Consider the following 24,479-nt stretch of genomic DNA (forward strand, 5'->3'; position numbering starts at 1 on the left):
AGGAAGCAGCAGCCAGGCACCTCTCCACCGTGCCTGGGTCCAGCTCCAGCTGAGAGCCCCCTCCCTCCTGCTACCAACTGTCTCTGCAGAGGCCACCAGTGAGGGAGGAAGCAGCAACCAGGCACCTCTCCACCGTGCCTGGGTCCAGCTCCAGCTGAGAGCCCCCTCCCTCCTGCTAACAACTGTAACTGCAGAGGCCACCAGTGAGGGAGGAAGCAGCAGCCAGGCACCTCTCCACCGTGCCTGGGTCCAGCTCCAGCTCAGAGCCCCCTCCCTCCTGCTACCAACTGTCTCTGGAGAGGCCACCAGTGAGGGAGGAAGCAGCAGCCAGGCACCTCTCCACCGTGCCTGGGTCCAGCTCCAGCTGAGAGCCCCCTCCCTCCTGCTACCAACTGTCTCTGGAGAGGCCACCAGTGAGGGAGGAAGCAGCAGCCAGGCACCTCTCCACCGTGCCTGGGTCCAGCTCCAGCTGAGAGCCCCCTCCCTCCTGCTGTCACCTGTAACTGCTGAACTTTCCAATTAAGATTGTAGTGCCTGAGTTTGCTTTCCTTTTCCCCCTCCTCCTCCTCCCTCCCAATCCCCTTTCCTTTTGTGTCATGTCTTTTAGATTGTAAGCCTGTGGGCAGGGACTGTCAAGAAATACTTTTGTAAGCCGCCATGAGAGCCTTTTTTGGCTGAATGGCGGCATAAAAATCTTTAAATAAATAAAATAAAAAAAAACACACGAACGTGACCACAGAAGAAGAAAGGAAAGGAAGTTTTAAATTATGACTTGTTATGTATCCGATATGATCAACAGTCCATAATTAATATGCACTACACATTTTAGCCCAAGGTGGAAACAATGCCATACACATTCAACTTTCAATGCAAACAGAATTAGATTATTTTTTAAAAAAAATCTAGAGGGGAATATTAAAGGCATTCAATGAGAATAGCAACTTTTTTCAAACTTCTGAAACAGGTGGATCACAATTCATTTACCATGATGCTTCAGCACTTAAGACAGCAGTGGGCAACTTGTGGCCCTCCCAACGTTTTGGCCTACAACTCCCGTCATCCCTAGCCAACACAGCCAATGATGATGGCTGATACGAGTTGTGGGCCAAAACATCGGGAGAGCCACAAGTTGCTCACTCCTGCATTAAGGCATTTGCTTTTTCTAATCAAGAGCCATTATAACACAGTATTTTAAATCTAGTCACAATTCCTTAACAAATCTTGTTAGCTTCTAGCAGTCACTCTAGGTTTTAGAACTATTTCAATTTTCATTTGTACCTCTAGCATGGCTTTGCACTTATGACATTGTCTCTTGACTGATATCTAGCAGTAGATAAAAAGGCTCTACCGAAGTGCTAAACACTTATCAGTTCAAGATCAGTAAATAGATCAAAGATCAATATATTCTCCAAAGAATTATAGCTGTCCCATTTCACATAAATAAGGTCAAATTAAATCTTGGCATTAGAAAGCATAAATTACAAAAAATGAGGTGAAGTGCATACATTTATTCTCCTAACAGAATATATTTTTCTCCTTTTCGATCTTCCCCATAACTGCTACATGAGCAAAACTGGAAACCTTGTTATATTTACTTGATAGCACTTTTACCACAGTAATTGAATATATTAACAAATTATCCATTTTGTAAACAAAACTCCAACTGTATAGGGACAAATATGTCTGTCCCTTTAATATTAAAAGGCAATAGATTTACATGTCATTCATATAATAAAAACTTACAGAAAGTGTTTGTTTACTGTACTTTTAAAAAGTCAGCTGTGTCCCTACAAACCAAAGCACATGGAAGATATAAAAGTCAAATGCAATTAAACAAGTAACCACAGCTATGATCACCTGCATCAGAGTAGGAACTTGTCTGGCTCTCATTCACAGTAAATACAAAACCAACACGAAAAAGAAACACTGCAGTTCATTTGACAGCTAATACCACTTACTCTTTTTTCTTGGTCTCCAAGTCTACAATATAAGAACAATGATTCTACCATAGAAACTTTATAAATGCATTAGAAAAATACTGCAGGAAACAAGTGACAAAGACCATTAACTTTAAGCCATTTGGTGTTTTAATTGGTTGTACCGGCCATTACTGTTCTGTGAAAGATTGCTTTCTAAGCTGTTCTAATGACTGTAGAGTTCCATTAGAACAAAGAGCAGCAGGCTAGCTGCTTTGCATTGTGGACTTTTCACACCAATGGTATTCCCAATGCTATCCCTTCCTGATGTGTAGGGAATATTTTTATTTGGCACTTTACTGATACATAGATAAAGAAAATGAGAATCAGACTCTGACAGTTAGCAGTTAAGAGAAACAAAGCAGAATTAAATGCAATGAGCAAATTAAAAAACAATCAGTTTCCCCAACTGATAATGCTAGTAGAATATTTCAGTCAGCAACAAAATATACAAATTATTTTTCCTATCATCATTCGATTGCTAGAGCTCTTTCCCATGTCTTATTGTGCTCTATCTTACAATGCCCTGGGTGTATCCAGATGTTAAAATTTATGAGAACTTCAACACAGTTCTATTCGTTTTTTCCTTAAATCAGTCCCATCTTTTAGTGCAGATATTTAGAGATCTGAAAAGTCTTGTAAACTCTGGCTGCATTCCAGCAGCAGTTTGCATCAACTGTCTCTTGCTGGCAACATTCCTCCCTCCCCTTTGACAAAGGTGCAGATCAAACTGTAGTGTCTCCAAAGTCTTTGTTCCAGCGAATATAAGCTTCCAGGGTCTGAGGGCTGAGACTACGCTTTATTTTCTTCAAGGACTCCGTGAAGTCTGACAATCTGATGTTCCTCATCTATAAGCAAAGAAAGCTTTTTAGATTAACCATCTACACACTATGCCTGCTCCAAACTGATTTTTTGACCAAGACATTAAATTGACTTTAAAAATGCCTATATTTAGATTTCAAAGGATTATACCCAATGTTAAACTAATTTAAGTCCCATTCAATTCAATGGGTTTGCTCTAAGTACGACTAACGTTGGTTACAACCTAAATTTTCAAAAGTGACAAGCATGGGGGGAAAGCAGAACAAGGCAGAAGAAAATAAAATTTCTATTTCTGTATTAGTGCCTCTATTCCACTAGATGGTGCTAATACATGTGAACAAAAGTCAAGCAAGAATCTCAGGCTCTTTTTTCTTCTCTCTACTAACATTTGACTGGTTTAAACACCGAGGACTGTATCCAACAAAGTGCAAAGAGAAAGCAACTCGTGGAACTGATCTTACCCTCCCCACCACAACCCCATGCAGCCTCTTGTAACCCCAAAAATATTCTCTAGGGAGGAAGGGAACTAATAAACATTGCGGACTGTTTTTTGTGGGTCTGCAGTGGGAGTGGGGAATTGTCTACAATTGGGTGGAGGAATCGTGCAGGAACAGCATTGTTTGATCCAATCCTGAGTGTCTTTTTAACTTGCACTCATACTGCATTTGAGACAGCATTCGAATGTTGTGAAGATTAGTTCTACACAAGTAATTGATTTCATACACAAATACATTTGGGCTCCTGAATTTTTCCATTGCTATATTAAACATATTGATTAGATGGCTAAATATCCTTATTATGAAGTCTTGCATAGCACAAATCAGACAACTCACTTTATTAGATGAATTGTTACAACAGTAAGTATTAAAAGCTAGACATCTTCACTGTGCTCTTAGAAATATTTCCAAAAGTATAGTGAACATGTTTACAAAACCCATGCAACAACTATAAAAAGCACAGCTCTTCTCTCTCCCTTCTATGAGATCTGAAAACAAGAGATTGTATTCCACTTTCTAAAATTTGTAAGGGGAACAAAACATGAAAGTGCACTATTTGTTTTGTGTAGCAAAACAAATCTTAAATAGCGTACCTCACTAGCAGACATGTTCTTCACTTGCTCGGGTTTTAGTTCTGTAAATTAAGGAAATCATTATTGCTAAATTTCAAAACAACTATATTTGAAACAAGCCTTATTTGAAGCATCACTGTCTACACTTGAAAATCAAACTCACGTTATGTTTGATCCAATCCATTATATTTTCAGTCCCAATCTGAAGTATTACTAAGGGTAATGTAAGAATTACTACAAGCACGTTGCCCTTAAAGGCAGCCTAGCAATAATTTTAGGTAGCTAGATAGTAAAATTAATATACCCAGGAAAATAATGAGATAGGGAGAAATGAATTTGAGTGTTTAAAAGCAGCAATTCATCATGTTTCTTTAGCACTTCAGTCTTGGATGCTAACTTAGAACAGTGCCAGATGTTTTGGAATAAGCTACTTGTACAGAAGAGGGAAAACTCCAAAGCTGCATGACCAAATATGAACTCAAACAAGACTTTCCTTTCCTTTCCTCCAGTCCCCTGTGCTCCTCCAAATCTACTCCAGAGGATCCTTCAGCAGATGGCCAGGAGGAATCACCCCCTCCCCATTCCCCTGACAGACGCAGTTCCGTTGGTAGAAGAGATTAGTTGGATACCACGCAGAGTATTTATACTACTGGCCAAGATCTAAAGAGGCATCAAGGTTCATCATCATCATATTTATTTCTTACCTGCCTCTCCCTCTGGATCGAGGCAGGGAACATACAACAGGCTAAGATTATGGTCCTTGGCACTGTTGATACAGTCAATGATGGCCAGCATCCTACATTGCAATGATAAATTTATTTATATTTATTTATTATGATGATGATGAACACTGCCGGGAACTAGAAATTATCCCATATTTTTCATATTCTGTATCAATATCATGTAATCTCTGTTCGTAGTAAAGGGCACAATAAGATTGCTTGTTAAACAATCAATCTGTGTTTATTTTTATCTTTTTTAAACTTCGAAAACAAGATCTTTATCTAACCAAACACAGAACAGAACTCACAATCTCATTGATTTATTAAAATGGGTCAACTTAAAGAGTTATTAGATAGTGACCAGGATTCTAAACAGTGTTCATCTAGTTCTATGTGCCCCAGGCAGCATCGGGCTTTAGAACAAAAGCTTCCATCCATGCTCTTGTGAAGTTTAGGGGAGAGTGTGCTGCTTAAAGTAAAAAAGCATGCCTAAGGCCTTCGACATACTAAAGTAGCTCTTTATATCCTGGCCCATGTGAAGCGGGGGACATACAGCTGGACAAGTTTTTCTACCCATTTCACAATTGCCTTTTTCTCAATAGCTAATCATGCTTACCTCGTATAGGACCCAATGCTGCATCTTTCGCTAATGCTGTTAAGTCACTCCCTGAGTATCCCTCTGTCATTCTTTGTAAAAAGGAAAAGCAAACACACTTAATTTTAGGAATTTCACAATGACAATTGCCTTATAGAAAACTAAGCAAACTTACTATGTTTTACTCTGTTTTCAAAACAATTTTTTTTTATTGTAAGCCGCTAAACATGTAGAAAAAGCAGCCTATAAATGTTAAAATGAAATATTAATTTACATTAAGCACTAAACTGAATGTTTTGATAGTAATATAACTAAATACATTTAGCCTTAGTATCAAAATGCCAATGGTGTTATGTTTGTGGGATGTACATCTCAAATATTGATATTATTTATATAAAAAGCCACGAAACCTGTGTGACATATATTCAAGAACAATTATTCTCAGCATCCCTGCCGATGAAAAAAGGCTGCTAATACCACCACACACAAACCAACTAGTTAGCAATGAGCTAGAAAGTTACTCACCTAGCTAGCTGTGCCAACTCTTTTTGGGTTAACGGATTTCCTTGCTTGCTCAAGAGATTTTTTAGTAAAAGCAGCCGCGTCTATTTGTGAGTACAAAGAAGAAATCTCACTTAACTCTTTAAATTATAGAAAAACTTAAAACAAAGGCACAATGTGTTTGAAAATTATGTGGTTTCATCTTGCAAAGTCAACATATTAGATGGGGTCCAAAAGCTGCCCTTCTGCTCACAGTTGTTTTCACTCTCTCATACAGCAGCACATGGTGTAAAATACATGCTAAAGCCACTTGATGAAGAAAGAGAAACTCTCCAAAAGATAGTGTTCTGTTTCTGCAAGAGGCTGCACAAGTTCTGCATAAGCAGAACTATCATAGCACTGTGCAAACTATTGTGAAAATATTTGCAGAATGCTAGTGCCTATTTTCATAGTTCTTTAGATCAAACTTATTGAATGGGTTTTATTCTCACACATATGTTAATTTGGGGCATTGTTATTTCTGAGGCAAAATGGAAATTGAGCGAGATGCCCCCCCCCCCCCCAGCGGAGACAAAATATTCAAGTAAGACCTGTATCCAGATCCTGATGGAAGAAACTGCCTGACTTAAGATGTCCATCCCCTCCAAAGAAGAACTAAATGAATAAGCGAATAAACCTAGAGTTGCGTCATTGTTTAACTCTTAGAACCTCAAACACACACACACCAGTTCTACTATCATAATGTAGTGTGTAAAATAAACTGGTGTCTCTCTGATTTGATTATCTTAATAGAGAAGTTCAGAGGTACACCAAATTTCAGATTTTGGCAAAACTATAGTAATAGAGAAGCAAAAGAGAAAACTAAGAGCTGTGTTGGAGAAAAAGAAGTGAAAACTAACGGAAGGAATTCTGCAGTTTTAGCAGTTGCATCTAATCACAGAACTCTAGTTTCATAAACTGTATCAGGTGTCGCAGCATAGGATCAAGATTTTTCTTCCAGACGCATTGTCAAACATGAAATATTTTAAATTGAAAGCTGAGATTTTCAGAAGTGTAAAAAATAAACTGAAGTAAAAAGATGTATTCAATGCTATAAATGGGCTATGCTGTCCTTTCATAAACAGTGCACAAAGAGAATCCATGGATGAGGCACCTATGTGAAAGATTTCAATCTATGGATTACTATCACTAATTTACACCTACAAGGAACTAGTAAAAAGGCATTCTCCTATGTGAATATGCACTCTCAAACTACATACCTCTTCATTTGGTAAAGATACATACACTCGCTTGATGAATCGCCTGAAAAACACAGATATTGATACATTTCATTTCATTTATTGTATTTCTATACCACCCCATAGCTGAAGCTCTTTGACAGGTTCATAAAAATTATACAGAAGCCATGTAAGAGCAAACATCACCATTTTCTGGGTAAGAACACAAGAGCTGCTGTAGTCAGAGGGTACTAAAGTTAGCTAGATTTTCCCAAACAAACGTTTAATAATTGAACATTCAATTTGTCTATTAAATGTAAATAAATATATCTGAAACAAAATTAAAGCAGCTTAAAAGCTTCTGGCCAAAACTGATGTCTGCGAAAATTCAAACTTCTATTCACCAATGCTTTTTAAAATAAAAGGTTTTTTTTTTTAGTAAGTCTGTTAGCTAACTCAGTAAATCGTAGATTGCTAATGAAGTGGCATGGCCCCCAACCACGAAGATTTAACTGCTAGCGAGCAAAAATTGGTTCTATAAAGATTTTGAGGGTCAAAATGTATACAAACCTAACTTTTGCTTATCACCATGGGTTGGATCCTAAGATCCTACAAAGAGAGTTCTACTCATGGAAAAAACACTCCCTGCACCTAACGGAAGGCAGGAGGATTTTTTTTGCCAATTTCCCTCCACCTCATGGCCGTAACGCTCCTGCCTGATTCACATGCCTAAATTATTCTCTAAAACAGGGCTAGGCAACCTGGTGCACTCCAGATGCTGTGGACTACAAAAATTCCCCTCTGCCCCAGCCAGCATGGTCCATGGTCCAGCATTATGAGACTTATAGCCCCAAACATCTGGAGAGTATCATACTGTCTATCCCTAATCTAAAATATTGAAATCCACTACATATGGCTTCTCCCGTTAGTGAGTTTAAGGGCAGCTCAGTTGAATGCAAATCTTTATTATGCATATGGCTAGTTAGTAACATATGGTTTAAAGTACCTGAGAACAGCATCATCAAGCTCCTGGGGCCTGTTAGTTGCTCCCATGACAAGTATTCGGTCTTCTCCTGAAGACTGTACCTATTTTTTCCCCATAAAGCAAAGCTTGAGATGTAACACTGCAATGAGTTAGATACACTAAAAAAGCTCATTATAAAATGGTACAGTTTTCTTTGCTCAACTTTGACTGTGCAGTTGTAAAAATGCCTATAAAACAAATACTGTATTTAGTTCCATACTTCAAAACTTTGATCAATTTCACAGGCTTTTGTGACTTCTTAGTATGCCAGTTCAATAATGTGCCAGTTCATTTTAGAGAACATTTGCAGTTCAGCAAAATAGAAAGACAGAAGCAACAGTTCAGTTTTGCTTTTCCTAGCAAAAGGTCACCTGTCCCTTCTCTGAATTTGCTATTAATCCAGATGGGAACTCAGTAATAAAAGGGAAGCATGTGTAGTGACTGTCTGAGGGCCTTGGAATGTTGGTTGAGTAAAGTGGGAGGGGCAAAGAATGGAGTAAGGGAAGAGCAAAACCTCTGTTGAAAAAGGGCAGTGGGGTTGGAGGAGTGAAGAGGGGGAAGAAGCAGCAAAAAAATGGAGTGAAGGAGGAGAAAAGGGAAGAAAGGACGGAGAAACCAGCAGTGTGGTGAAGGAGACGGTCTGCAGTTTGATGAAGAGTCCACTCCACACGGAGAGACAAGCAACCAGGGGACTAAAGAATGGGAAAAAATAACTGTTGTTGGTCCAGCAAAACTAATACTGTCCTTCACAGAGAACTGTGGACTGAAAGGAGAGTTGAATATATTTGATTCACATTCGGGTTAATTGTTTTCTTCGTGTTATTATTCACTAAACTTTTTTGAGTAAAGTAAATTCTGTTAAATATTTGGTTTTGTCTCTGGAGTGACTGAAATCTGTCTCTCTGTATCCTAGTTATAGAAACCTGAAATATTACACGTGATCTGTAGAATTTAAAACACAATAAATTGCTGCCATTGATATCTATCACTAATATCATATCAAGGCCAGTACTTACACCATCAAACTCAATTAAGAATTCAGTTTTTAAACGTCTACTAGCATCATGTTCACCTTCTCTTCTTTCACATAACAGGCTGTCCACTTCATCTAAAAAATAAATGTGCCAGAATTGTAACATTTGCTATAGTAGAAAGATAACTAGAATAATTGGCATTTTAACCAAAATCTATGAGCTGCCCAATAAATTACTAAAAACATAAATACCTGAAGACATTTTTCCTTTTACAACTAACTCCATAATCCAGTCTCTCTGTACATTTATTTGTTTATTTAATACCCCAGTATTAAAATAAAAAGTAAGTTAAAAATTAACAACTTGATATAGCACATGCTACTTTTTAAAAAACTGTAGAACTAACCAAATAAGGTGAACAATAACCTACGATGCAGTATGACCCAATCACAGCAATACCTTGGGTGTGTGTTTTTCGCTTCTGCTACTTGCCTTTTTAAAAGACAAATACTGAAGTTTTACCTATAAAAATTATAGAAGGCTGAAGTTCTCTGGCTACTGCAAAAAGAGCACGCACTAATTTCTCCCCTTCACCAACCTGAAAAAGAGAATGTTGAAGTAACTACTTCAGAGTATAACTTCGGCTGATTCACATCCTTTTCATTCACATATTACAAGCATGTTGTAGAACAAGTCCAAAGTGAATTTGGCTCACTATATAGGCTCTCTGCTTTCTTACACTCAAAAAATGTATGTAATGGATTGCATCTTAAGGTAACTTAAAGAAGTTCACGGAAAAAACTTCCCATCTCTACCTTTCCCTGAAGTGACCCCAATGAGTTCTCCTGAATAAAGTAGGATGGAACAAAGGGAGCTGCTGACAGAGGAAAATTCCCAAATATTTCAACAACCTGCACCCCATTCCATATCATTCAGGAGGGCCTGCAAGCATCCTAGTGAGACTTTTTGAGGGACATCGGCTACTGTGGGGCAAAGAAGGGGAGAGGAAGCTTTTTCTCTGAAAAGAACTTATCTTAGGATCCAAACCAATGACTTAATGACCTAGCTCACATGACCAAAATATGGTCATGTGAACTAGGCCATGGTGAGCTGCGTTGAGCGCCATTCAACTCCCAACTGGAGGTTGTCATTGCATCTAAACCCAGCCATCATTTGTTATATGAGAGTTAAACGACCCTAGAATAACCCTACAACTGATCATGCATTATGCTTAACCTTCTAGGGTAGAATATGTAAAATGCTTCCTGACACATAACACAGCTCACCATGGCTTAAACAAGCCACGGTGGACTATGTTATTGTGCAAACTAGCCCAATAAGTTTTATAAGTTTTCAGTGAAATTAAGTGTTGGCCTTTTTATACTTAATCTAAAAAACATAATTATAATTAAGGACTTTTGCTAAATGTTTCTAACAAGCCCATGATTCATGAATTTTCAGCAAATTTATTCTGCCTACAAATTATACACTTGCATTTTTCATTTTTAAAGAGGTTTAATTTTAATTTTTTGCTTTTCTTTGTAAACAAAACAAAACAAAAAACAACCTAAAACCCTCAGAGGGTTGGAACCAGACTTAGACAGATGGGACTTTAACTATGATGAAGCCGCAATAAAATAGAATAAGCACAGTAATAAGCACAATATAAACACACATCTATCAGTAGAAGAAAAACACAGCATTATAAATAAAACATGTAGCAACAGCATTAAAAAAAGAGAATCAACCTCAATAAGAAACCAAAATAAATCCAGTATCCTCCCCAAAAGGGTTCTTTACAAAGCCATTTTTGACAACTCAGACATCCTTGGCAACAGTTTTGACAGCATTGGTTTTCCTATCTCTTTTACAGGAATAAGTTACTTTAGATAACAAAAGCCGGGAGAGCTGAGGAGAGGATGGTTTGAGATGTCATTAAGCAGAAACTATGGGTTATACCCAATAGTGTTCTTCCACCAATGGAATGGACACCAATAGCCTGATCAAACTATTCCTCCTGAATTAAATCCACACACACACACACACACCCCAAATCTGCTCTGAAAGGTCAGGGGATCACCTGGAGCATTTCTGGGGGACATGCACAAGGGGAGAAGGGAATCTCTCATTGGGTGAGCAGAACTCCACTTGCATAATTTTGGTTTTACCAGTTGAGTGGGAAACTGGCACTCTGAGGACAAGAAGACCAAGACAGTTATGTCAGAGAGTTAAGGTGCTATGAATGGCCTAAATACCCATGCTGTATATTGGGGATTGGCAAGTGGAAGACTACAGACCTCATCGCTACAGGGTTTATGAGAAAATCTCTTACTTTGAATGTTGCTTCATTAATCCCATAGTTTAAACCAGATCCTATTCTAATATTAGAGAAAGCTACAATAGAAAACAGAGACCCAGTACGCACATTGCAAGAACCCAAGGTTAAGTAACCACGAGTTGTGAAAAAAAGAAGCAGTTTCCAACTGTGGATTGTTTCTCCCCCCGCAACCCAGAGATTCAGATGCCACAATAAACAGCTCAGGGACAGAGCATCACTGGGTTGTTTATCACACCAAGCTGGATGGGGAAGCCAGGAACCGTCACACTTGCTCCCACTCCATTTTCAACAACCCACGGTTTGTTCATCATGGGTGGTTGCAACGTGCAAATTGGGCCGGCGTGCATGCTCATTTAACGAGTACATTTTCAGTCATGGTGAAACAGATGATTGGCGGAATGAAAAAAAGTGGGTAGTCTGGTGAAAGTAGAGCTAATTGAAACCAATGTTTTCATACCAAGATCCTCTCTCTGTACTGGGATTATCCCAATTGCAACTTAGAAGGAAGGCTGAGGTCAGATGCGTATGTATATGCAAGATATATTTCATTTTGGCTCAAACAGGGCCCATTTTAAGGCCCAGAATGTTGACTTATCTCTTTCCGCAAAGCCACAGACCCCTCTCGGCTGCAGCTCTGAAGGGGAAAAAGAACCCTAGAAGCAAAGTTAGCAGTTAGCAGCAGCTAAAGAAACAAAGGTAGGCAACAATTTCCAGTGCAGCACTTCCTGAGAAGAACCCACTGAAATCAAGAGCTCTTAGATATTTCCTTCAAGAACAGGATATAAAACTGTTACTTACGTATTTTGACGTTAGACTTGCAGCACTTATGTTAAAGAAGGTTGAATTTGATTCTGCAGCCACTGCTTTGGCCTTGAGTAAAAGAAATGCCAGATTAGAGCTACAGCACTGTACAAAATTTATACTATGCTTATTGAATCATGGAAGAAATAATACAGTATAAAATTATGGTTGTTTTATCAATTCCTATGCTGTCTGTTTTGTACATATATATCATATTGTATTTTATTCTTTTAAATATTTGTATTGTATTTTATATTTTCTTATGATTTTTTTAAACTTTGTAATCCACCGAAAGAACATTAGTTATTGGGCGGGATAGAAGAAATGTAATAGATAGAATATTCAGATTTTCCTTTATCTATCAACAATTTAGCAATGTATAGCATCTCTTTGGAGCATAGTTGATGCCTGATCAGCTGGGCTTTGGGCAATAATGGACAGTGCTCTCCAGGCCTACATGGACTACACAGAGAGTGATTAAGGTTGCCCACATGTGTACTAGAGCAAAGCAGATTCTCACCAGCATTGTCTTTCCATTTCCTGGTGGGCCAAACAACAGCAATCCACGTGCAGGAGCCCTAAGTCCTGTAAACAACTAGAAGAATAGCTGAATTATACAGTATTTCATCACACAAAGCAAGTATGCAAGCGATATGGATTTGGATTCAGAAGTGCTGTTCAATCACCAGAAAGGAAACCACTGGTGGAAAAGGTTTCTCCTCCACCCTGCAGCCCGGGGGGGGGGGGGGAGGGAGAGTAGATTTGGGGTGTGTGCAAGGGGCTGTAGATCCAACTCAAAATATAGATGGGTAGTTTTGCAGCACAAATTAAATAATGTAATGTTTTGGAAAAGGCACAAAGATTTAAAATATACAGCATTCAAACTGTTGGAAGCAGTGCCTTCTCAGATCACAATCTTTTCCAATTTCCATAATCACTACCCAGCCACAGCTTGTCATGTCATCCAAACCAGGATGGCATGGCTTGTTGGAGGGGGAAACCCTTCAAGAACCTTACAAAAGCCCATTGTTTATGGGACGGTTGTTTTCTCTGAAATAAGCCATGCTGTTTGCGTTCAGATGACATGACAAGCTGTACCTGAACAGTGTTTATGGAAATCGTGCCCCATATATGCTGGGCACACACTGTGATTTAAATTAGTCCCATTTATTTCAATGGGCCTACTCTATCTACGACTAAGTCCGGATTCAACCCATTATGTCAGCACAAAGGTATAGATATATCTTTGTAGAATTCTATGGATATTTATCAATCAGAATGGAGCTCTGTGTAAACCATTGTTTTTTGCAAGCTAATGCACCCCTCTTTATTTCCTGTGAGACTGGTATACTTTGGTACCTCAATGCCTTTCTTCAGAGAATATTCACTGTTCAAATCCATAAAGAAGAATGAGAGGTGGGAGCATTTTAGTTCTCATGTGTAGCACATGGGTAGCTAATAGTGAGCATACACCAGCATACTATTAGGCCTATGAAAGAAAGCTTACAAATATTTTAATAATTTAAAAAATATTTTAGGGACAAGACCTATGTGCAACTCTTGGCAGTTTTTCTCCACGGAAGTCATAGTTACTAACAATTCTCTTGGTCTATAATGGAGAAAAATCTAGATTTTTAATTACCAGTTGTAAGCAATAAATGTGGATATAACAAGGTTTTCTCTAGAAATAGTCTTGATTCTTTGTTGTTACGTAAATAAGTCCCAAACTGTGAAAGGTAGTTAGACGAAAGTAACCTTGTTTGGATACAATGTGTGACACCGACCACATGCCGGTACCATTTTGAATATTCAACCCGATTGGGCATTGTTGCATCCAACCTAGAAACTATACATTAACCGTGGGTTAAACAATTAGTAGTTACGTTAACTGTGGGTTGTTTAACCCATGATTAACCTATAATGTCTGGGTTCAGATGTCATGTAGCAACCCCACATCAAGCCAATCGGGAATTGATTATCCAAAACGGTCATAGAACATGCCTGGCATGTGCCATGGAAAATCGTGGGTTAAGTAACTCACAAATTGTTGCTATTACATGAGAATAGCACCAGTTTATCACATAACAAAAAACTCCGTAAGATGCAAGATAAAAACTGACAGAAATCAGATTGCTTACTTCAGGTCTAAGTGATGGAAGAATAACAATTTCTTGCAGCGCCTGCTTAGCCAGCTCCTGCCCAGCAATATCATCAAATTTGACAGATGGTCCACTAACAGATACAGAATAGCAATTAGGACAACAATAGACATTTCAGTCGTGTGGCGTGCAGCTGGCTAGTTTCATGCCCTTCATCTTTAAGCAACCCATTACAATAATGAAATTATCCGTATTTATATTAAAGTGCTCAATTTCCTAAGAATATGTCTGCATGTTTATCTCACCCTCCCAAGCTAAATTCTACTTTAAAAAGAGACAGAAAATGAATGTGGTTTGCGGTATTTGTCCTGTAAGATACACGCTTAGCTTTTCCTATGTGGCAATGCAAAATATTACCCGAACTTTATTAAAGCCAACCACTCCTGTTACTCACCTGTCTACAATTTCATTGAGAATAAGATTAGCAAGATTACTATCCACATTTCTAAAAATCTTTGCGTCTTTCTTTTTTCGCACAGCAGTTGTAGGAGTAGAAGGCTTGTTGGCTCTATTATTTTTTGGAGTCGCCTGAAGAAAAAATTGTTTCAAATATTTCAATATTAAATTAAATTAAACTAGCTCTCAGTGCATAAGATAGCCAGGGAAGCAACTTTCCTTTCAACATACGATTAATGAGGAAAGAGAAGTTGGACTTGGGAATGTAAGCCTTAAAGCATACATTCCCCAACCCAGTTCCTCCTCTTCTTTCAGGTTTCCTTATACAGTTTGGGGGATCTCTGCCCACTTCAGTGCTTAAACTGTCCTTTAGTGGAGGTAAATATGCATTAGGGGAAGCACTTCCTTCCCAGTCCTACCCTTTTTTTAAAAAAAAAAAAAAGCTTAAAGAAGAGTCCTAATAGCTTAAAGGATCCTGGAAAGGTGGGGAAATATGGGTTTTGGGAACTTGTACGCATTAGGTGTGGGGCTGAAAGGAAAGTTAATGGCCTCTACAACTTAATGGCCTCCCAGCACAATGAAGGCTCAGGCCTGTAATCTGTACTCTATAACTGGATTCAAAAAGGATAGTTACTGGGATGGGTGAAACAAGAAAATATTTGGAGTACACTTCATTTATCCAGAAATATTTTGACAAATCCTAAGAGCAGCTCTGCTGGATCAGACCAAACAGGCCCATCAAGTCCAGCATTGTATTTCTCACAAAATGTTTCAAGAATTCCACAAGGCAATAACCCATAATTTCTTCCCAGCAATTGGTATTCAGAAGCATATTACCTCTAGAATCTCCAGATTCAGAGACATCATGGCTATTGATGTTTACCCTGTCCTGGACGGGGTTGTACTCTCCCTAAAGGATCAGGTCCGTAGTTTGGGGGTGTTCTTGGATCCAGAACTGTCACTTGAGGCACAGGTGAACTCAGTGGCAAAGAGCACCTTTTATCAGCTTAGGCTGATATACCAAATACGCCCTTATCTGGACAGAGATAGCCTAGCTATAGTTATCCATGCTCTGATAACCTCTCATTTGGATTACTATAATACGTTATACGTGGGGCTGCCTTTGAAAACGGTCCGGAAACTTCAGCTGGTACAAAACAGGGCAGCCCGCCTATTAACAGGGACTGGCCAGCGAGACCATATCACGGCAGTCCTTCTACAACTTCACTGGCTGCCAGTCCAGGTCCAGGCCCGATTCAAAGTGCTGGTACTAACATTCAAAGCCCTAAACGGCTTGGGGCCAGGATATTTGAAGGAATGCCTCCTCCCATATGTGCCTGCCCGGACCTTAAAATCATCTACAGAGGTCCTTCTCCACGAGCCCCTGCCAAAGGAAGTGAGGCAGGTGGCTACTAGGACGGCTTTCTCTGCTGTGACACCCCGGCTGTGGAATGAGCTCCCCAGAGAGGTTCGCTTGGCACCTACAATGTACTCCTTTCATCGCCTTTTTATTTTCTCAGCATTTTAACACTTAATTTAACTTAAATTTAAACTTTGCTGTTTTAATTCTATATTTTAACCTATCTCAATTTTTGCTGTTTGGTTTTAATCCTGGTTGTGCTTTTTAAATTGTATTTTGTATTCATGTTTTTAAATTGTTGGTTGTTTTTATGCTTTTCATGGTTTTAATTTTTGTGAACTGCCCAGAGAGCTTCAGCTATTGGGTGGTATAAAAATGTAATAAATTATTTATTTATTTATTACATTTTTATACCGCCCAATAGCCAAAGGTCTCTGGGCGGTTCACAAAAATTAAAACCATAATAAAACAACCAACAGGTTAAAAGCACAAATACAATATAAAAAGCACAACCAGGATAAAACCACGCAGCAAAATTGATATAAGATTAAAATACAGAGTTAAAACAGTAAGATTTAAATTTAAGTTAAAATTAAATGTTAAAATACTGAGAGAATAAAAAGATCTTCAGCTGGAGATGAAAGCAGAACAGTGTAGGCGCCAGGCGGACCTCTCTGGGGAGCTCATTCCACAACCGGGGTGCCACAGCGGAGAAAGCCGTCCTAGTAGCCACCTGCCTCACTTCCTTTGGCAGGGGCTCACGGAGAAGGGCCCCTGCCAAAGGAGATTTATTATAAATAAATAAAAAATATTGAGAAGACCTTTCCTGGATGAATTTATCGAATTTCTTGAAGCCAACTAAACCTGGGGCTAATATCTCATCTTTTGGCAGTGAATGGTTACAACAAGCATAATAAAAAAATGCTAAAACAAATAATACATTCTGCAAGGTCAGAAATTTTGCTCTATACATTTGGGCTGTAAGAGCTAAGTTGGCTGATGCCAATATGACAATCTTGTTATTGTATGTAAACAAAAAGTATATTCTTTCTGAATCGGACTAGCTGGACTTATTCTCAAAAAAACAATCTAAATATTTAGAACGAATTTGAGAATAGATAGGGCAGTAGAGCAAATAACTGTTTCCAGGTTCAGTAAACAACCTACAAATACCCTGTTCAGACGTTGTTAGCATGATGTCCGAACCTGGACACTCTGGGGTGTTTAAGATTAAACACCCCAGAGTTAACCCAAGAACAAATCATGGGTTAATTCTGTATTGTTTAACCACTAAACAACCCTCAGTGTCCAGGTTCAGATGTCATGCTAACAACCTAAAAACGGCTCATTCTTAGGTTGTTCATTGAAACCGGAAATGAGACATAAATGTCCCTCCACAATTTGCTACCATGACATATGACATGTTTTCTTTGATAATCTACCACAATTCCAAGATTCCTTTCCTGATTTTTCAGCAGGAAAGATGCTAACGGCAAATTGAAAACTGTATGTAATGTTGTTCCAAGCACCAGGACATAACTGTAGCCACTCCCAATCCCATGCTTAAAGCCTTGGAACAGTTTTGTAACTGAGAAGATCAGACCATCTTAGCACCACTAGCTACTAATTTCTAGCACATGGGACAGAATTTCTAGCACATGGGACAGAACACAACTAATTCCCTCCAATGACAGAAGCCCTCCACCACAGAACAGGACGGGGTTTGACTTTCAGTGATTTCTACCCCTCGCCAAAAGATTTTGCTCCAGAATTTTGCTCCCAGTTCTCCAGAGCAGAGTGGAAGGCTAAGGGAGAGGAGGGAATTGCTGAAAATTACATCCCTCCCCAGTCTGCCGGTGGATACTTTCCATCAGAATGACCACCACTGGATGCAATCCAAACAAGTGCTACACTTTTCTCTAGAAGACACTTTGGAATTATAAACATGCAAACCTCCCTTGTACTACATCAGACCACTGGTCCATATAGTTCAGTATTGTCTATACTGACTGGCAGTGGCTCTCCAGGATTTTCCAGCCCTGCTTAGGGATGCTGAGGATCAAACCTAGAATCTTCTGCATACAAAGCTTGTGCTCTGCCACTAAGCTACAGAAATGAGCTTAAAGATTTCTAAGCTTTAATGTAAAGATTTCAACTGCCATTTATAAAACACAACTCCTCAATTTGGAATGGCAACTTTTCTATTAAAGACAAGCTGACAAATATGCAGCACACTGTACATGGAGTCTTCCATCTTACCTTCTGAGTTGAAGTTGCAGGAACTGTTCCCTGTCTAGGTACAGAAAAATTAGACACTCCACTATAACTAGGTGTCCTTTGGTGCCCTGAGAGGCCTATAGATCCAGTTTTTGCCACAGATTTTGAACGAGGAAGTGAGTTACTAGTGTGAGTCAGTGGATCCTTCTTTTTTGGAACAGCTCCACTTTCTACAAAAAGGAAAAAAAATAGGTATGTCAATATAGAGCATACTCAACAACAACAACAACAAAACCAGGCAGTTGCAAATCTCCATATAGCTGCTTAAAAATAACAAGTTGCATCTTAATCAAATGTACTGCTTTACAGAATTTCTTCAAGTCACCCCATATTCACAATTATGACCTAAGTATGTTTATATTTTTCTTGCTATTCATGTAGAAGTTTTTTACCTGCACTGTTGGTAGAATACTCCTGTAAATGGACAGAAATTAACACTACTGCTGGACCATCATTAACTTTAAGATTAGTTGTGTTAATTGTTTTATTACCAACTAGAAGTTAAACACAACTGGTGATACAGCCTGTGTATTATCATAGCTAATCCTGTTAATAACTTTTCTGGTGTTTAGCATCCTGAAAATAAGTTAATCCCCATAGCATGCATGATTATCGTATTGCAAAAATTGTTTAATCTTTAAGCTACTACAGCCTTCCCCACCTGCTGCCCTCCAGAAATATTGGCCATTGATGGGAGATGTAGTCCAACACATCTGGAGAGCACCAAGTTGAGGAAGGCTATACTACTTGACACAGTACTTTAGAATATTCAATACTCTAAAGCAGTGGCCTTGAAATGGTGGGTCGTGACCCAAAAGTGGTTTGTGAGATCAGTCCAGATGGGTCACAGCATTAGGACTATGAAGTACAATTCAAAAGTAAAATTGCGAAAATGAATCCCATGTTGCAGGTTGGAAGTCCGAGGTCAGTCTCAGGTCTGGACCTGTTGAAGACTACTGCTCAACAGAAATATTACGATCCTTTGAGAGAAATATTTGTCTAATAAATTCATAACAGAGATGAGATCTGATCTGGGGGCTTCCCATTTTAAAACTTAGTCACTACAGTGTAGTGACTAGACTATACCAGTATGAGACAGGCTATGTGCAATGATCTCTGTGGCATCCAAACAGCACTAAGTATTTAGAAAAGAAAAAAGCTGCCAGAAATATGGCTAATATTAGCCAAGCCCAACAACGTACACCAGGCCATACGCTTCTAGGAAACATGCAACATGCAATTTCAGCTATAGTTAGGAGTGTATGAGAATTTCGGTTCAGTTCACAAATGACTCAAAAATTGCCTGTTCGCAACCATGAATGTAAACAGGAAAACACATTCTCCAAAAATGTCCACAAGTTCTCAAACTTGCATTCACATTTGAAAAACATGAACTAAAAGAAAACCGCACACCACACTTTAAAAAGCCACACTCGCATTGATTTTTATCATTATCTGAATTGTGTTACATTGCTGAAGTTCAGAATTTAAGAACAATTCAGCCTATGCTATCTCGCAATGATTTTATTAGGCTTCAGTAATAATGTAATGGTTTTATTGGGCCTGAGTGAACTGAAGTAACATGCTTTATCTTTACCTAGTCACATTTTAATCACTTTAGATTTCAGTGTATAAGCTACCAGTGAGATAGTGAAGCAATAAAGACATTTGTTTTCCTCTTAGAATGTCAGTCTTCCCTTCTTAAACGTCTTGTACCACTCTTCAAGTTAAAGTTTTTCAGGGTGGTTCACAAAACATTAAATATGACCAAAATAACATCAATGCAAGAATAAACAATAGCAAACATTAAAAAAAACAAAGGGTTGTTGTTGTTTTTAAAAAAAGAACACAATGATTTTTTAAACCTTGGGAAATTATTATTATTATTATTATTATTATTTATTTATATAGCACCATCAATGTACATGGTGCTGTACAGAGTAAAACAGTAAATAGCAAGACTCTGCCGCATAGGCTTACAATCTAATAAAATCATAGTAAAACAATAAGGAGGGGAAGAGAATGCCAACAGGTACAGGGAAGGGTAAGCAGGCACTATATGGGACTTCCTAGAAAAATTCCACAAGCTGGGTGCCACAGCCCCAATCACCAACTCACATGGCGAAGGTATCCAGAGAAGGGCCTCAGACACTGACATTAGTACCTGGGCAGGTTGATGTCACAGAAGATGGTCCCCTAAGGTACCTTGGGTTACAAGCCATCTAGGGTTTTGAACTGTGCTTGGAGACAGACCAGAACCCATTGTAGTTCCTTAAGTGCTAGCGAAATGTGTTTGGTCTCTGTTAGTAGCCTAGCAGCTGTACTCTGAATTAACTAAAGCTTCTCAACATTTTTTCAAGTGCAGCCCTACCAGCAATGCAATAGTTATTCTGGAAGCTGCCAGAGCATGGATAGCTGTGAGCACACTCTCCAGAAGGGGTTCCAGCTCGCATACCAGTCTCAGGTGGTGAAAGACACCCCATACCACAAAACTGATCAATGAGTACATCCGAACTGTAGACCTGGTCTTTTAGAAGGATTGCAACCCCATCTGGAACAAGTTGACCACCCCTTCCTAGACAAAGCACCTTTCAACAGACCTTTACACAGTCCATTATTGATTTTATGAAACAGTTTAGTACTTCAAGCACCTCACTTAAATCCAATGCAAAGGAGAAACTGCTGAGTATTATCTGCATGTTGGTAACACCCAGCTCCCAAAACCATGGATAACTTAACTCAACATCTTCATGTAGATTTTAAAAGAATGGGTGACAAGAAGTAATACAGCATAAATGCCAGGGGATCTAACAAGTGGCACCCAACCACCATCTTCTGGAATCCAGATATTAGCGGAACCACTGTAATACCATGTCCCCAACTTCCAACTCAGACAGCCTATTAAAATGAAGAAAACCATGGGTAATGGTAACAAAAGCTGCTGAAGATCTGGAAGAATTTAGCGCTGCACTCCCCCTGTCCTTCTCCAAGAATAGATAATCTATCCTAACAATCAAGACAGTTTGAGCCAAATCAGGCAGGAAATTAGATTATAATGGATCTAGATAATTGGTTTCAATCAAGAGTGACTGGAGTTGCATGGCTAGCATCCACTGGCACATTTTGCTCAAGAAAGGGATATTTGGGACTGGCTGATTATTACAACCCTCAGAATCTTTAGAAGCAGCCTCATAGCTATCTCCTGCAAAACAGCCAAGACGGCTCCTTCTAAAAAAAGAGGCATTTATTATCCCCTGATCCAGCCTTCTATATCATGAAATAAGCTATCAGCAAGGGTCAAGCATCAATTCCAATCACCTTGTGTACATCCTAAGACTGCAAAAAAGGAAAAATTAATCCCACAACACTGGATTAAATGGTACTCTTGATACATCCACAGACTGAACTACAAAACTACTGAAATCCAATTTAATTTCAGTAGTTTTGCAGTTTTATCCTTGATGTGCATAGCAATGTCACAACAGGCTTCCAATATGATATCAGGCTTCTGATATCATCCTATGGGCCAAACTGAATTAGGCCTGAAGCACTCAGAAAAGCTCAGGTGGAAGTAGTCAAGGATGCAATGATGCCATAAAAGACTACTTCTTGGCTGTCATCATTGCCACAGTTTATTGATAATAAACTGTTCTCTGTGTTTGGCCGGATTCACATTGACATTTATGCCACTTGTATTCCAGTTGTCTTCCATTGAACTTCATTCCCCCTAGTTCACTGGTAAACCAGAGAGCAGACTGGGCTTTGTGGAGTAATCATTCCATACGTCTGCAATCCATACATCTAACTAGCAAAGGCCACTTTTGTCCCATGTTTTAACAGCTATCTCAACTATGATATAATCAAGAGCAGCCTTCCCCAAAGTGGAGCCATTCAATGTGTTTGACTACAACTCCCCATCTTTCCCCAGCCAAACATGCTGCGTGAGAGTGGTGGGAGTTATAGTCCAACACATTTGTAGGTTACCAGGTTGGGGAAGCCTGATCAATAGGATATTGCAGATTCCCAATCAGCAGGATTATTTATTTGGAGTATTTACCAGGAGCTTGCTTTAAAAGGAATCAAATTATGTTGCCTTCCCAGAAAATGTAATCAAACTCCTTCAGATATGTTAGGGCACAAAAGTTCCAGCTCAGTTCATCACACAAGCTAAAATATACCCAAGACTGTAGCAAGACTACAGAATAGCTGATCATTACAGCGTCCATGATATCATGGGTGACAGTGAGTATGTATATGTACATTACCTTAGTGTTATTGATGGAAAGGCAACAAACATTTAAAAATAAAGTAACACATCTCCACACAGTTTCAGAAGAGGCTTTTAAAAGAAGTGGAAAAATCAATCACTTGCTACTGTACTGCCAAGTGACAATTAATCCCTCTAAAAAGAAACCTCTGTGCAAAACTGCCCCCCTCATTCAAGAACATTTTTTTTCAAAAATTTTCTCAGATGCGCATCTTAATAGACCAGAGCTGATTACAATACAGCCTAATCAATATCCTTAATCCCACTTAGGGATTTTAATATATTAAGTGGTATAACAGCATTATAATATATAAATATTTGAGCTTTACAGAACAAGGGAAAGCAGTTGCATTTAAGAAAACAGAGCAAGCAGTGATTTCTTCTGCAATGAGATTGCACAAATAGAACACAAAGTGGGATCAGGGCAATCATCAAGCTCCTAATACAGTTAGACTGGGGAACCTGTTGCCCTCCAGTTGTTGTTGGGACTCCAAATCCCACTGGCATGGCAAATGTCCAGGGATTATGTTAGATGAAATCCAACAACTTTGGGAGGTAAACCCTCTCTCTCTCTCTCTCTCTCTCTCTCTCTCACACACACACACACACACACACATATATATTATATATATCCAATTAATATAGGATCGAAGTTAATGGTACTGTAGCAATATGGAAAGGTCACACACTGATGCCTTACAGTAAGGGTGAGTAGAAGGAAGATCTGGATTTAATGGTAAATTTATGGGGTGTTTGCAGTAGATCAGCAAGGATTTCCAACCCTCAGTTGTTGGATAATAGTAGCAACAAAAATGATTAACTCACTTTCCCCCACCTTACATTATGCTGGTGAAATGGAGGGCTTGGGATAACCAGGAGTGGATTTTCCTGTGGGAGAACTGTGGTTTTGTATAGTTCTAGTACTTAGAACAAATTGCTGGACTCAGAATTCTTTAATTCTTAGTGTTAAAAAAGTTTTTTTGCATCAGGTTTCAGTTAGTGGATCTCAGAGCTCTATTAAAACAGAAGTAGTCTTTACTGTTTTACTTTTTACCAAGCAGCCTGACGCTTGCCCACCTCTGCTCTACAAAAATATTGCCTGTACACATCATACCATAACAGAGAAAAATGCCAGATAAGGGTGAAAAGAGGGTATTTCTGCCCCAAATCCAACAAGCACGTGTTTATTTGTTTGGTTTTTAAAAAGAAAACTTAGATCCATAAAGCATTGTCAGGAAAGGCAGGACAAAAATCTAATACATCAGATTTCTATTAAGAAACCATGCTTACATTTTAGCATAGTTTACAAATTTGACAGTAATTGAATATTTCATCTGAAAGTGAAAATGACTGAAGTGATTAACTAAGAAATTAATAGGAACTTGTGGCAGCTAATTATTTTATCTAAACCCAATTACCAAACAGATTAAAGTTTTCCTTTAATATTTAGAGCATACTTTAAGAAAGTTAGGTGACAATGATTTCCCCACATATATAGTCTTTAAGCAGATTTTCTCAATCATAGCACTCCTGGTTAAATCAATAATTCTCTATTTTTACTTGTGTGAAGCCTTCTTCTGGCATTCTAAACTCACTTTGTGACAAACAAGACCAGAGAGCAATTTCTTCTAGTGGAGGTATAAACAAAATATCACTTGGCTGCTTTTAACAGAAAACAGAATTCAAATAATCTTTATGTCCTCTAGTTTACTACAGCCTATGAAAACTACCAGTTTATTTTTCCTGATGTTGTGTTTTTACAAACTGTTAAACTGCCTTTTAAAAGCAATTTTAGAACTATCTTGCCTTTGCGGTTATTTTATTTTAAAACACAGCAAACTTTAAAGTACAAGGAAAGCAGTTTAGCAAGAACAATGTCAAGGCAATTTTTGAGGATGGAATGAATGCACTTATACAAATTATTTAAATAGAAGACATTTTAAAATAGATTAGGAGCAGGCAATTTAGCACTGCATATATT

The 24,479-nt window shown here is 38.6% G+C and overlaps 1 protein-coding gene across 4 annotated transcripts in view; it reads right to left on the minus strand.

The window, feature by feature from the left end:
- Positions 1-752: 752 nt before the first annotated feature.
- Positions 753-24,479, minus strand: part of SPAST (spastin) — a 38,316-nt gene continuing 14,589 nt past the window's right edge. For all 4 annotated transcript variants that reach the window (XM_063124300.1, XM_063124297.1, XM_063124298.1 and 1 more), the window contains 13 exons: positions 18,214-18,401; positions 14,593-14,726; positions 14,178-14,271; positions 12,560-12,634; positions 12,037-12,108; positions 9,423-9,498; positions 8,943-9,034; positions 7,909-7,988; positions 6,945-6,987; positions 5,710-5,789; positions 5,206-5,276; positions 3,889-3,929; positions 753-2,824 (listed from right to left, as the gene is read on the minus strand). In XM_063124300.1, the coding sequence (XP_062980370.1) occupies positions 2,702-2,824; positions 3,889-3,929; positions 5,206-5,276; positions 5,710-5,789; positions 6,945-6,987; positions 7,909-7,988; positions 8,943-9,034; positions 9,423-9,498; positions 12,037-12,108; positions 12,560-12,634; positions 14,178-14,271; positions 14,593-14,726; positions 18,214-18,401 (1,169 nt within the window). In that variant the 3' untranslated portion in view covers positions 753-2,701. The remainder of the gene's footprint in view (positions 2,825-3,888; positions 3,930-5,205; positions 5,277-5,709; positions 5,790-6,944; positions 6,988-7,908; positions 7,989-8,942; positions 9,035-9,422; positions 9,499-12,036; positions 12,109-12,559; positions 12,635-14,177; positions 14,272-14,592; positions 14,727-18,213; positions 18,402-24,479) is intronic.

Source organism: Elgaria multicarinata, chromosome 4 (assembly GCF_023053635.1).
Source record: "Elgaria multicarinata webbii isolate HBS135686 ecotype San Diego chromosome 4, rElgMul1.1.pri, whole genome shotgun sequence".
Lineage (NCBI taxonomy): Eukaryota > Metazoa > Chordata > Lepidosauria > Squamata > Anguidae > Elgaria > Elgaria multicarinata.